Raw genomic sequence first — 13,568 nt, forward strand, 5'->3', positions numbered from 1 at the left:
AAAGTGATGTATTCTAGTTAAAACTGTAGAAAATATCCGATAAGGAGGAATCTGTTTCCTCTTAAAATTTCTCTAACAGCATTTGTTTTACACTGAGGGCAGCCATGTGCTCACATAACTTCCTGAATTAACATCTCCCTCTTATTTTGTGCCACACGTTTGTTTCCAATACACCGCTGCTACTTCGGCGTGGAAAATTCCAGAAACATGTGTTAAAAGCCATTCTAATGTAGATTTTTTTTCCTCCTAGGTTTACCAACACTTACCTTGGATCATCTCTTGTTCATCAGCTTGAAAATCGTAACAGCTCCCCAAAAACTGACATTTGATCGGAAAGAACAAGCTGTGACAGATGGACAATATGTCTATTACTAACACACCAACAAGTAATGATGCTTGTCTGAGCATTGTTCACAGCTTGATGTGCCACCGGCAAGGCGGAGAGAGCGAGACTTTCGCAAAACGTGCAATTGAGAGTTTGGTCAAGAAGCTGAAGGAGAAAAAGGATGAGTTGGATTCTCTGATTACAGCCATAACCACAAACGGAGCTCACCCGAGCAAGTGCGTGACCATACAGAGGACGCTGGACGGGAGGCTGCAGGTGGGTACAGGGCAGAGCAGGGCTGTGTTCCTGCCGGGGAGCTGTCACTGTCACTGTCAGCTCAGTGCTGTCACTGTCACTGGTTAACTCAGTGCTGTCACTGTCACTGTCAGTCAGTGCTGTCACTGTCACTGTCAGCTCAGTGCTGTCACTGTCACTGGTTAGCTCAGTGCTGTCACTGTCACTGTCCCTGGTTAACTCAGTGTTGTCCCTGGTTAGCTCAGTGCTGTCACTGTCATTGTCAGCTCAGTGCTGTCACTGTCCCTGGTTAACTCAGTGCTCTCACTATCATTGTCAGCTCAGTGCTGTCCCTGGTTAACTCATTGCTGTCCCTGTCACTGTCCCTGTTACCTCAGTGCTGTCACTGTCCCTGTCACTGTTAGCTCAGTGCTGTCACTGTCCCTGGTTAACTCAGTGCTCTCACTATCATTGTCAGCTCAGTGTTGTCCCTGGTTAACTCAGTGCTGTCCCTGTCACTGTCCCTGGTCAGCTCAGTGCTGTCACTGTCCCTGGTTAACTCAGTGCTCTCACTGTCCCTGTCAGCTCAGTGCTGTCACTGTCCCTGGTTAACTCAGTGCTCTCACTGTCACTGGTTAACTCAGTGCTCTCACTGTCATTGTCAGCTCAGTGCTGTCACTGTCCCTGTTAGCTCAGTGCTCTCACTGTCACTGGTTAACTCAGTGCTGTCACTGTCCCTGTCAGCTCAGTGCTGTCCCTGTCACTGTCAGCTCAGTGCTGTCCCTGTCACTGTCCCTGGTTAGCTCAGTGCTGTCACTGTCCCTTGTTAGCTCAGTGCTGTCCCTGTCACTGTCCCTGTTAACTCAGTGCTGTCCCTGTCAGCTCAGTGCTCTCACTGTCACTGTCCCTGGTTAACTCAGTGCTCTCACTGTCCCTGTCAGCTCAGTGCTGTCCCTGTTAGCTCAGTGGTGTCACTGTCCCTGTTAGCTCAGTGCTCTCACTGTCACTGTCCCTGGTTAGCTCAGTGCTCTCACTGTCATTGTCAGCTCAGTGCTGTCCCTGGTTAGCTCAGTGCTGTCACTGTCCCTGGTTAACTCAGTGCTCTCACTGTCATTGTCAGCTCAGTGTTGTCCCTGTCAGCTCAGTGCTGTCCCTGGTTAGCTCAGTGCTGTCCCTGTCACTGTCCCTGGTTAGCTCAGTGCTGTCACTGTCCTTGTTAGCCCAGTGCTGTCCCTGTTAGCTCAGTGCTGTCCCTGTCACTGTCCCTGTCAGCTCAGTGCTGTCACTGTCCCTGGTTAACTCAGTGTTGTCACTGGTTAACTCAGTGCTGTCACTGGCACTGTTAGCACAGTGCTGTCACTGTCCCTGTTAGCTCAGTGCTGTCCCTGGTTAGCTCAGTGCTGTCACTGTCACTGTCCCTGATTAACTCAGTGCTGTCCCTGTCGCTGTCCCTGTTAGCTCAGTGCTGTCCCTGTCACTGTCCCTGTCAGCTCAGTGCTGTCACTGTCCCTGTCAGCTCAGTGCTGTCCCTGTCACTGTCCCTGTCAGCTCAGTGCTGTCCCTGTCGCTGTCCCTGTCAGCCCTGCAGTGACAGCACCGCGGTCCCTGGTTCCGCACTCTCTGTGGGCTGTGCTGGGTCAGGACCCACTCCCTGTCCCGCTGGGGCTGTGATCTCCTGGCACCCTGCCATGCTGCTGGAGGGCTCTCTGTCCACCCTAGAGTCATTTTTAAATTTCATTTTTTAATGGATTGACATCTCCTGCCTGTAAACTTCATGGTGTAGCTCAGCACCTTGTTCCTCTTCTTGTGGGGCAAAGCTGCTTCGCGCCCTCGGTGGGGAAGGGAGCTGGGATGGAGCTGAGGGGGCTGAGATGGAGCTGGGATGGAGCTGGGATGGAGGTGAGGGAGCTGGGATGGAGCTGGGACGGAGCTGGGATGGAGCTGGGATGGAGCTGAGATGGAGCTGGGATGGAGCTGAGGAGGCTGGGATGGGGCTGACGGAGCTGAGATGGAGCTGGGATGGAGCTGAGGGAGCTGGGATGGAGCTGAGGGAGCTGGGATGGAGCTGGGATGGAGCTGAGATGGAGCTGGGATGGAGCTGAGGGAGCTGGGATGGAGCTGGGATGGAGCTGAGGGAGCTGGGATGGGGCTGGGATGGAGCTGGGATGGAGCTGAGGGAGCTGGGATGGAGCTGAGGGAGCTGGGATGGAGCTGGGATGGAGCTGAGGGGGCTGGGATGGAGCTGAGGGGGCTGGGATGGAGCTGGGATGGAGCTGGGATGGAGCTGAGGGAGCTGGGATGGAGCTGAGGGGGCTGGGATGGAGCTGGGATGGAGCTGAGGGGGCTGGGATGGAGCTGAGGGAGCTGGGATGGAGCTGGGATGGAGCTGAGGGGGCTGGGATGGAGCTGAGGGGGCTGGGATGGAGCTGGGATGGAGCTGAGAGAGCTGGGATGGAGCTGGGATGGAGCTGAGGGGGCTGGGATGGAGCTGGGATGGAGCTGGGATGGAGCTGAGGGAGCTGGGATGGGGCTGACAGAGCTGAGATGGAGCTGGGATGGAGCTGAGGGAGCTGGGATGGAGCTGGGATGCAGCTGAGGGAGCTGGGATGGAGCTGGGATGGAGCTGAGGGAGCTGGGTTGGAGCTGAGGGAGCTGGGATGGAGCTGGGATGGAGCTGGGATGGAGCTGAGGGAGCTGGGATGGAGCTGAGGGAGCTGAGATGGAGCTGAGAGAGCTGGGATGGAGCTGGGATGGAGCTGAGGGAGCTGGGATGGAGCTGGGATGGAGCTGAGGGAGCTGGGATGGAGCTGGGATGGAGCTGAGGGGGCTGGGATGGAGCTGAGGGAGCTGGGATGGAGCTGGGATGGAGCTGAGGGAGCTGGGATGGAGCTGGGATGGAGCTGAGGGGGCTGGGATGGAGCTGGGATGGAGCTGAGGGAGCTGGGATGGAGCTGAGGGAGCTGGGATGGAGCTGGGATGGAGCTGGGATGGAGCTGAGGGAGCTGGGATGGAACTGGGATGGAGCTGAGGGGGCTGGGATGGAGCTGAGGGGGCTGGGATGGAGCTGAGGGAGCTGGGATGGAGCTGGGATGGAGCTGAGGGAGCTGGGATGGAGCTGAGGGAGCTGGGATGGAGCTGGGATGGAGCTGAGGTAGCTGGGATGGAGCTGAGGGAGCTGAGATGGAGCTGAGGGAGCTGGGATGGAGCTGGGATGGAGCTGAGGGGGCTGGGATGGAGCTGGGATGGAGCTGAGGGAGCTGGGAGGTGGCCATACCTCACACCTGGAGCGCCAGTTCTGCCTCTGCCATTTTGTACCCAGTATTTTTTACCTCACAATCACAGAGTTTTGACCAAAGTGTGGCCAAGCACTGAGGCGCGCAGGAGCTGCACAGCCCCCGTTGTGTTTGGGCTGTGTTTTGGCGCTGGCAGAGGGTGCCAGCTGGTGCCCTTTGTGCCAGCCCCGTGTGTGTGCCCCCTTACAGGTGGCCGGCCGCAAGGGATTCCCTCACGTCATCTACGCCCGCCTCTGGAGGTGGCCCGACCTGCACAAGAACGAGCTCAAGCACGTGAAATACTGTCAGTACGCTTTCGACCTCAAATGTGACAGTGTCTGCGTGAACCCCTACCATTATGAGCGTGTGGTGTCGCCTGGCATCGGTGAGTACCCCCCTGAGCACTGGGGGGGTGATCCAAAACACCCTTGGGTGCAGGGAACACAGCATTAACTTGTGATGGCCTCAGGATGAACTGCCCTGCCCTGGGGCTTCTCAGTGGCCAACGTTGCAGGTGTGCAGGGAGAGGTTTTGCCTTTTGTTGGAGCCTCTCCGTGGGTTTGTGGGCACGCAGCTCTCGCAGTTGTGGTGCCCCAGGAGTGGCCTTGCAGTTCAAGGGGTCTGTGGCTGTGAGTACCCCCCGAGCACTGGGGGGTGATCCAAACACCCCTGGGTGCAGGGAACACAGCATTAACTTGTGATGGCCTCAGGATGAGGCCTGCCTCAGAATGAGGCCTGCCCTCAGTGGCCAACGCTGCAGGTGTGCAGGGAGAGGTTTTGCCTTTTGTTGGAGCCTCTCCGTGGGTTTGTGGGCACGCAGCTCTCGCAGTTGTGGTGCCCCAGGAGTGGCCTTGCAATGGAAGGGGTCTGTGGCTGTGAGTAACCCCCGAGCACTGGGGCTGATCTGAAACACCCCTGGGTGCAGGGAACACAGCATTAACTTGTGATGGCCTCAGGATGAGGCCTGCCTCAGGATGAGGCCTGCCTCAGAATGAGGCCTGCCCTCAGTGGCCAACGTTGCAGGTGTGGAGGGAGAAGAGGTTTTGCCTTTTGTTGGAGCCTCTCTGTGGGTTTGTGGGCGCGCAGCTCTCGCAGTTGTGGTGCCCCAGGCCTGGCCTTGCAATGGAAGGGGGTCTGTGGCTGTGAGTACCCCCCGAGCACTGGGGGTGATCCAAAACACCCTTGGGTGCAGGGAACACAGCATTAACTCGTGATGGCCTCAGGATGAGGCCTGCCTCAGGATGAGGCCTGCCTCAGGATGAGGCCTGCCCTCAGTGGCCAACGTTGCAGGTGTGGAGGGAGAGGTTTTGCCTTTTGTTGGAGCCTCTCCGTGGGTTTGTGGGCACGCAGCTCTCGCAGTTGTGGTGCCCCAGGAGTGGCCTTGCAATGGAAGGGGGTCTGTGGCTGTGAGTACCCCCCAAGCACTGGGGGGGTGATCCAAACACCCTTGGGTGCAGGGAACACAGCATTAATTTGTGATGGCCTCAGGATGAGGCCTGCCTCAGGATGAGGCCTGCCTCAGAATGAGGCCTGCCCTCAGTGGCCAACGTTGCAGGTGTGCAGGGAGAGGTTTTGCCTTTTGTTGGAGCCTCTCCGTGGGTTTGTGGGCACGCAGCTCTCGCAGTTGTGGTGCCCCAGGAGTGGCCTTGCAATGGAAGGGGTCTGTGGGTGTGAGTACCCCCCTGAGCACTGAGGGGTGATCCAAACACCCCTGGGTGCAGGGAACACAGCATTAACTTGTGATGGCCTCAGGATGAACTGCCCTGCCCTGGTGCTTCTCAGTGGCCAACGTTGCAGGTGTGGAGGGAGAAGAGGTTTTGCCTTTTGTTGGAGCCTCTCCGTGGGTTTGTGGGCACGCAGCTCTCGCAGTTGTGGTGCCCCAGGAGTGGCCTTGCAGTGGAAGGGCTCTGTGGCTGTGAGTAACCCCCGAGCACTGGGGGTGATCCGAAACACCCCTGGGTGCAGGGAACACAGCATTAACTCGTGATGGCCTCAGGATGAGGCCTGCCCTCAGTGGCCAACGTTGCAGGTGTGCAGGGAGAGGTTTTGCCTTTTGTTGGAGCCTCTCTGTGGGTTTGTGGGCACGCAGCTCTCGCAGTTTTGGTGCCCCAGGAGTGGCCTTGCAGTGGAAGGGATCTGTGGTTGGAGCCCGCCATGCTGGTTTTTGCAGGCTGTGAGCTCTCTGAATGCATTTCCCTGTGTTCCCTTTGCAGATCTCTCAGGACTGACGCTGCAGAGCTCAGGTGAGTTGCCTGTGGTTGCTGCTGCTTCCTTTCCATGGGCACAGGCTGTGCCAGGCCCTGCCACCCCTCTCTGCCTCACTGCCAGGGCTCCCAAAAACCTCCCCAAATCCCTGGGCCATCCCAAATCCCTGGGCAGAGACCCCAGCCATGCCCTGTGTTGGCTGCTTCCCACCCTGGAACCCACACAAAGCCAAAAACCCCACGGCTCAGTGCTGCAGGTCGGTCAGAAAACACACCCAAAACTGCCTGCCACCTGCATGATACGCTGATTAATTGGATTGGGAATGCTAAATGTGATTAATAGGAAAGAAAGAATGGGAATTCTGTAATTAATTCTGCCGTTGGAGGAAGGAGTGTGATATCCTTGCTTTCCCTGAAGCTTGAGAGAAATTGGATGTGAAATCTCACGTGGGGATTATTCAGAAATCTGAGATCCCATGCTGGTAACTGCTTTATTTCAAAGCTTTGAGAGGGGAATTCATGGAGGAAGAAATTTGTGTGCATGGCAGGTGATTCAGGAGTCAGTGGCATACACAGAAATAAATTGTTGTAGGGGCAGAGGCAGTTCCCTAGCACTGTGTGTGGAATAATCTGAATTACTGGCTGAGCACTGGGTGGTTTCCTGTGGTCCTTGAATGTGAGTTTGGTTTTCCAGTCAGTGTGAATGGGATTTCCTTACGATGGCCCCCGGGATGCATGAAGGTCGTGTGTTCACAAATGTGTGTTTTCCACGGGAGCTGTGTGTGTGTGTGCTGTGTGTGTGTCTGTGCGTGTGTGTGTGTGTGTGCTGTGTCTGTGTGTGTGCTGTGTGTGTGTGTGTGCTCTGTGTGTGTGTGTCTGTGTGTGTGTGTGTGTTCTCTGTGTGTGTGTGTGTGTGTGTGGGTGTGCCTGTGTGTGTCTGTGTGTGCTGTGTGTGTGTGCTGTGTGTGTGTGCTCTGTGTGTGTGTGTGTGTGTCTGTTTGTGTGTGCTCTGTGTGTGTGTGTCTGTGTGTGTGTGTGTGTGCTGTGTGTGTGTGTCTGTGTGTGTGTGTGTGTGTGTGTGTGCCTGTGTCCGTGTGTGTGTGCTCTGTGTGTGTGTGTATGTCTGTGTGTATATGTGTGTGTGTGTGTCTGTGTGTGTGTGTCTGTGTGTGTGCTGTGTGTGTGTGTCTGTGTGTGTCTGTGTGTGTGTGCTCTGTGTGTTTGTCTGTGTGTGTGTGCTGTGTGTGTGTGTGTGCTGTGTGTGTGTGTCTGTGTGTGTGTGCTCTGTGTGTGTGTGTCTGTGTGTGTGTGTGTCTGTGTGCTGTGTGTGTGTGTGTGTCTGTGTGTGTGTGCTCTGTGTGTGTGTCTGTGTGTGTGCTCTGTGTGTGTGTGTGCTGTGTGTGTGTGCTCTGTGTGTGTGTGCTGTGTGTCTGTGTCTGTGTGTGTGTCTGTGTGTGTGTGTCTCTGTGTGTGTGTGTGTGCTCTGTGTGTGTGTGCTGTGTGTGTCTGTGTGTCTGTGTGTGTGTGTGTCTGTGTGCTCTGTGTCTGTGTGCTCTGTGTGTGTGTGTGCTGTGTGTGTGTGTGTGTGCTGTGTGTGTCTGTGTGTGTGTGTGTGCTCTGTGTGTGCTCTGTGTGTGTGTCTGTGTGTGTGTGCTGTGTGTGTGTGTGTGTGTGTGTGTCTGTGTCTGTGTGTGTGTGAGTGTGTGTGTGTGTGTGTGCTCTGTCTGTGTGTGTGTGTGTGACTCTGTGTGTGCTGTGCAGGGGTGTGTGTGTGTGTGCTGTGTCTGTCTGTGTGTGTGTGTGTCTGTGTGTGTGTCTGTGTGTGTCTGTGTGTCTGTGTGTGTGTGTGTCTGTCTCTGTGTGTGTGCTCTGTGTGTGTGTGTGTGTGACTCTGTGTGTGCTGTGCAGGGCTGTGTGTGCTCTGTGTGTGTGTGTGTGCTGTGTGTCTGTATGTGTGTGTGTGACTCTGTGTGTGCTGTCCAGGGCTGTGTGTGTGTGCCCTCTATGTGTGTGTGTCCCCTGTCCATGCCTCATGAGTGACGGCTCTGTCCCCATGTGTGTCCCCATGCTGTCCCCATGCTATCCCCATGCTGTCCCCGTGCTGTCCCCATGCTGTCCCCTGCCCTGCCCCGTGAGTGATGGCTCTGTCCCCATGCTGTCCCCGTGCTGTCCCTGTGTGTCCCCTGTGCGTGCCCTGTGAGTGACGGTGCTGTCCCCATGCTGTCCCCATGCTGTCCCCATGCTGTCCCCTGCCCTGCCCCGTGAGTGACGGCTCTGTCCCCACGTGTCCCCCCATGCTGTCCCCATGCTGTCCCTGTGCTGTCCCCATGCTGTCCCCGTTCCTGCCCCGTTAGTGACGGCTCTGTCCCCATGCTGTCCCCATGCTGTCCCTGTGCTGTCCCCGTGCTGTCCCCGTGCTGTCCCCGTTCCTGCCCCGTGAGTGGCGGCTCTGTCCCCATGTGTGCCCCTTGCTGTCCCCGTGCTGTCCCCATGCTGTCCCTATGTGTGTCCCCGTTCCTGCCCCGTGAGTGACGGCTCTGTCCCCATGCTGTCCCCGTGCTGTCCCTATGTGTGTCCCCATTCCTGCCCCCTGAGTGACGGCTCTGTCCCCATGTGTGTCCCCATGCTGTCCCCACGCTGTCCCCATTCCTGCCCCATGAGTGACAGCTCTGTCCCCGCAGCCCCGCCCAGCATGCTGGTGAAGGACGAGTACGTGCACGACTACGAGGGGCAGCCGTCGCTGTCATCGGCCGAGGGCCACTCGGTGCAAAAAATCCAGCACCCGCCCAGCAACAGGGCCAGCTCGGAGCCCTTCAGCGCGCCCGCCATGCTGGCGCCCGCCGAGGCCAGCACCACCAGCACCACCAACTTCCCCAACATTCCCGTGGCCTCCACAAGTGAGCTCCTGCCTGGGATGGGCATGGGGGACAGGGCATTGCCCCGGGGGTAATGCACTGCTGTGCCACCCAGCCGGTGCCACGGTGCCACAGCAGCAAATGCAGTGCTGAAAGGTGGCAGCTCCTGGTTCCTCCAGCTTGTGTGGTGGTGGCTTGCTGTGCTGCCCCAGATAATATTCCCATAAGGGTGTTGGGGTGCTGCCATGGAGTTTTTGACACTTTTCCCTGTGCCTGGTGCAATGGGAGAGTTGGGTGTTTGTCAGAATGGAACAGTGCCCAGAGCCACCCTTCAGTCCAGTGGGACAGCAGAGCACCCCGAGTCTGAGAGGTTTCACACAAACAATGAGAGAGCTCATCACAGATCTGAATTGTGGTGACACGGAGTTTTTGACCCTTTTCCCTGTGCCTGGTGCAATGGGAGAGTTGGGTGTTTGTCAGAATGGAACAGTGCCCAGAGCCACCCTTCAGCGCGCCCGCCATGCTGGCGCCCGCCGAGGCCAGCACCACCAGCACCACCAACTTCCCCAACATTCCCGTGGCCTCCACAAGTGAGCTCCTGCCTGGGATGGCCACAGGGGATGGGGCTGCTGCTGCTGGGCATTGCCCCGGGGGTAATGCACTGCTGTGCCACCCAGCCGGTGCCACGGTGCCACAGCAGCAAATGCAGTGCTGAAAGGTGGCAGCTCCTGGTTCCTCCAGCTTGTGTGGTGGTGGCTCGCTGTGCTGCCCCAAATAATATTCCCATAAGGGTGTTGGGGTGCTGCCACAGAGTTTTTGACACTTTCCCTGTGCCTGGTGCAATGGGAGAGTTGGGTGTTTGTCAGAATGGAACAGTGCCCAGAGCCACCCTTCAGTCCAGCGGGACAGCAGAGCACTCCGAGTGTGAGAGGTTTCACACAAACAATGAGAGAGCTCATCACAGATCTGAGTTGTGGTGACACGGAGTTGTGATGATGCTCATTAATTTCAGCTGATGAGATTTAGGCTCAAAGTACTGATGTTAACATCGCTATGTCTGTATCTGTCTCCAGCAGAGATAAGGAGGGTGTGGGTAGTTAATTGTGCTACTTTGCACCACTCTTTAAAGTCAGTAACCTTTTCTCATCATTGCCATAATTGTTGGAGACAAGCGGAGGTGAAAAAAAAAGTTAATTTTTATGTTTTACTGCAAGCTCTCAGTGTGTTAAATTGTGCTATAGCCACACCATTGAGCGTGCAGGTGTAATTGTGAAAGTGTTGATAAGTTTAGTGTTAATGGCTGAACTGAAGCCTTGTGCAGTCAAATTCTGTTCACCTGTTCTGAAATACCTGTAGTTTCAATCTTGGATAATTCAGAATCACAATTCTGCTGCCCAGAATGCTTTGGAGGATCATAACTATGAGTGAGTGTGCAGCTAAAACATGACCAAAAAACAGCAGCTCAGTGCATCCACACCAAACCTTTCCAGAAAAATCCAGGAAAATTGTGGCGTCTCCTCTTCCCTTTCACCCTGAGAATTGAGATTGACAAGATGAGCAGAGTCCTGCAGCGTGAAGGGTGTCACAGTCAGAGTTCCCTGGCCCAGAGCATTGTGCCCCCGGGCATCCTGGGGGTGCAGAGAGAGGGCAGATGCCAGGCTGTGCCCTTCCTGCCCAACAGTGCCAAGCTCTGCTCCCCACACATCCGGGAGCGCTGACGAATAGTTAGTGTGTTCTTTCACCAGGTCACCCTCCCAGTCCATTGACAGGTAGCCATAGTGATGGACCCTTACAGATTGCGTCAGGTCAGCAGAATGGCTTCCCAGCCAGGCCAGCCACTTTCCACCACAGTGAGTATCGCCCCGCTCCTGCTCCCCTGTGCCCCTCCGTGGTGCTGTGCCAGGGTCAGGGGCAGCAGAGGACGAGCAGGGCCCGTGCCAGGCCGGCGCTGATGCCACGCGTTGTGTCTTTGCAGACAGTACCACCAGCTGGACCGGGAGCCGCACGGCCGCCTACACGCCCAGCATCCCGCACCACCAGAACGGGCACCTGCAGCACCACCCGCCCATGCACCCCGGACATTACTGTGAGAGAACTCTGCTGTGCCCCCTGTCCGCGTGTCCGTGTGTGTCCGTGTGTCTGTGACAGCTGGGGGCTGGCTGGCGGCCTCACCGCTGCCTGTGCTCTGCCCTCACGTCTGCCTGTGCTCTGCCCCCTCAGCACCCTCATTTCTGCTTGTGAGCCCCTCACAGCCCCCTCGCTCCTGCCTGTGCTCTGCCCCCATGTCTGCCTGTGCTCTGCCCTCACGTCTGCCTGTGCTCTGCCCTCACTCCTGCCTGTGCTCTGCCCCCATGTCTGCCTGTGCTCTGCCCTCACGTTTGCCTGTGCTCTGCCCTCACGTTTGCCTGTGCTCTGTCCCCATGTCTGCCTGTGCTTTGCCCCCATGTCTGCCTGTGCTCTGCCCCCATGTCTGCCTGTGCTCTGCCCTCTTGTCACCCTCATTTCTGCTTGTGAACCCTTCACAGCCCCCTCGCTCCTGCCTGTGCTCTGCCCTCACGTCTGCCTGTGCTCTGCCTTCATGTCTGCCTGTGCTCTGCCCTCACAGCACCCTCATGTCTGCCTGTGCTCTGCCCTCATGTCTGCCTGTGCTCTGCCCTCACAGCACCCTCATTTCTGCTTGTGAGCCCCTCACAGCCCCCTCGCTCCTGCCTGTGCTCTGCCCCCATGTCTGCCTGTGCTCTGCCCCCACGTCTGCCTGTGCTCTGCCCTCATGTCTGCCTGTGCTCTGCCCTCACGTCTGCCTGTGCTCTGCCCCCATGTCTGCCTGTGCTCTGCCCTCACATCTGCCTGTGCACCCTCACTCCTGCCTGTGCTCTGCCCCAGCTGTGCTGGCAGCTCGGAGCCAGCCCCAGGGGCTTGAAGAGCCACAGGACTGTGTGTGCCACACTGGGCTGCGATCGGTGTGTCACTGTGTCACACCAGGAAAGCTCAGTGTGGCACACACAGTCACTGTGTCACACCAGGAATGCTCAGTGTGGCACACACAGTCACTGTGTCACACCGATCACACTCAGTGTGGCACACACAGTCACTGTGTCACACCGATCACAGCCCAGTGTGGCACACACAGTCACTGTGTCACACCAGGAAAGCTCAGTGTGGCACACACAGTCACTGTGTCACACCGATCACACTCAGTGTGGCACACACAGTCACTGTGTCACACCAGGAAAGCCCAGTGTGGCACACACAGTCACTGTGTCACACCCAGCTCAGTGTGGCACACCGATCACAGCCCAGTGTGGCACACACAGTCACTGTGTCACACCAGGAAAGCTCAGTGTGGCACACACAGTCATTGTGTCACACCGATCACAGCTCAGTGTGGCACACACAGTCACTGTGTCACACCGATCACAGCCCAGTGTGGCACACACAGTCACTGTGTCACACCGATCACAGCTCAGTGTGGCACACACAGTCACTGTGTCACACCAATCACAGCCCAGTGTGGCACACACAGTCACTGTGTCACACCAGGAAAGCTCAGTGTGGCACACACAGTCACTGTGTCACACCGATCACAGCCCAGTGTGGCACACACAGTCACTGTGTCACACCAGGAATGCTCAGTGTGGCACACACAGTCACTGTGTCACACCGATCACACTCAGTGTGGCACACACAGTCACTGTGTCACACCAGGAAAGCTCAGTGTGGCACACACAGTCACTGTGTCACACCGATCACAGCTCAGTGTGGCACCACCGGCTGTAAATTTTCTTCAGTGTGTGTGTGTGTGTCCAGGATGGGTACCTGTGCCCGCTGGTGGTGCCACACCGAGCTTCTCCTGTTTCTGTTTTCTCCTCAAGGGCCAGTTCACAACGAGCTCGCATTCCAGCCTCCCATCTCCAACCATCCCGGTGAGTAGCGCCCGGCGGTTGTGCGTGTGGCTTGTGACAGGTGTGTCTGGGTGTGCCCAGGTGTGTCTGGGTGTGCCCAGGTGTGTCTGGGGCTGTCCCAGGTGTGTCTGACTGTGCCCAGGTGTGTCTAGTGCTGTACCCAGCTGTGTCTGGGTGTGCCCAGCTGTGTCTGACTGTGCCCAGGTGTGTCTGGGGCTGTGCCCAGGTGTGTCTGGGGGTGTGTCAGGGTGTGCCCAGTTGTGTCAGGGCCTGTGCCCAGGTGTGTCTGGCTGTGCCCAGGCGTGTCAGGCCGTGCCCAGGTGTGTCTGGGTGTGCCCAGGTGTGTCTGTGCCCAGGTGTGTCTGGGGCTGTGCCCAGGTGTGTCTGGGTGTGTCAGGTGTGTCAGGCCGTGCCCAGGTGTGTCTGGGGCTGTGCCCAGGTGTGTCTGACTGTGCCCAGGTGTGTCTGGGGCAGTGCCCAGGTGAGTCTGACTGTGCGCAGGTGTGTCTGGGTGTGCCCAGGTGTGTCTGGGTGTGCCCAGGTGTGTCAGGCTGTGCCCAGGTGTGTCTGGGCCGTGCCCAGGTGTGTCTGGGGCAGTGTGTGTGTGTGTCTGACTGTGCCCAGGTGTGTCTGGGGCTGTGCCCAGGTGTGTCTGGGTGTGCCCAGGTGTGTCTGGGGCAGTGCCCAGGTGTGTCTGGGTATGCCCAGGTGTGTCTGGGTGTGCCCAGGTGTGTCTGGCTGTGCCCAGGTGTGTCTGGGGCTGTGCCCAGGTGTGT

The 13,568-nt window shown here is 57.3% G+C and overlaps 1 protein-coding gene across 1 annotated transcript; it reads left to right on the forward strand.

Moving 5' to 3' along the window:
- The first annotated feature begins 294 nt into the window (after positions 1-294).
- On the forward strand, positions 295-12,821 carry LOC141726893 (mothers against decapentaplegic homolog 4-like). The gene is made up of 6 exons (XM_074531996.1): positions 295-601; positions 4,042-4,216; positions 6,045-6,074; positions 8,717-8,932; positions 10,866-10,976; positions 12,763-12,821. Exons 1-6 carry the CDS (start codon positions 353-355, stop codon positions 12,819-12,821), a joined length of 840 nt encoding a protein of 279 aa, XP_074388097.1. The 5' UTR covers positions 295-352.
- Positions 12,822-13,568: the final 747 nt, after the last annotated feature.

Source organism: Zonotrichia albicollis, chromosome W (genome assembly GCF_047830755.1).
Source record: "Zonotrichia albicollis isolate bZonAlb1 chromosome W, bZonAlb1.hap1, whole genome shotgun sequence".
NCBI classification, from domain to species: domain Eukaryota; kingdom Metazoa; phylum Chordata; class Aves; order Passeriformes; family Passerellidae; genus Zonotrichia; species Zonotrichia albicollis.

Bases quoted from the DNA above. Each gene is read 5' to 3' on its own strand.
- LOC141726893 (XM_074531996.1), top strand. From the start codon at position 353: ATGGACAATATGTCTATTACTAACACACCAACAAGTAATGATGCTTGT. The intron at 602-4,041 runs GTGGGTACAGGG...GCCCCCTTACAG, and splicing joins CGCTGGACGGGAGGCTGCAG to GTGGCCGGCCGCAAGGGATT. The intron at 6,075-8,716 runs GTGAGTTGCCTG...CTGTCCCCGCAG, and splicing joins ACTGACGCTGCAGAGCTCAG to CCCCGCCCAGCATGCTGGTG.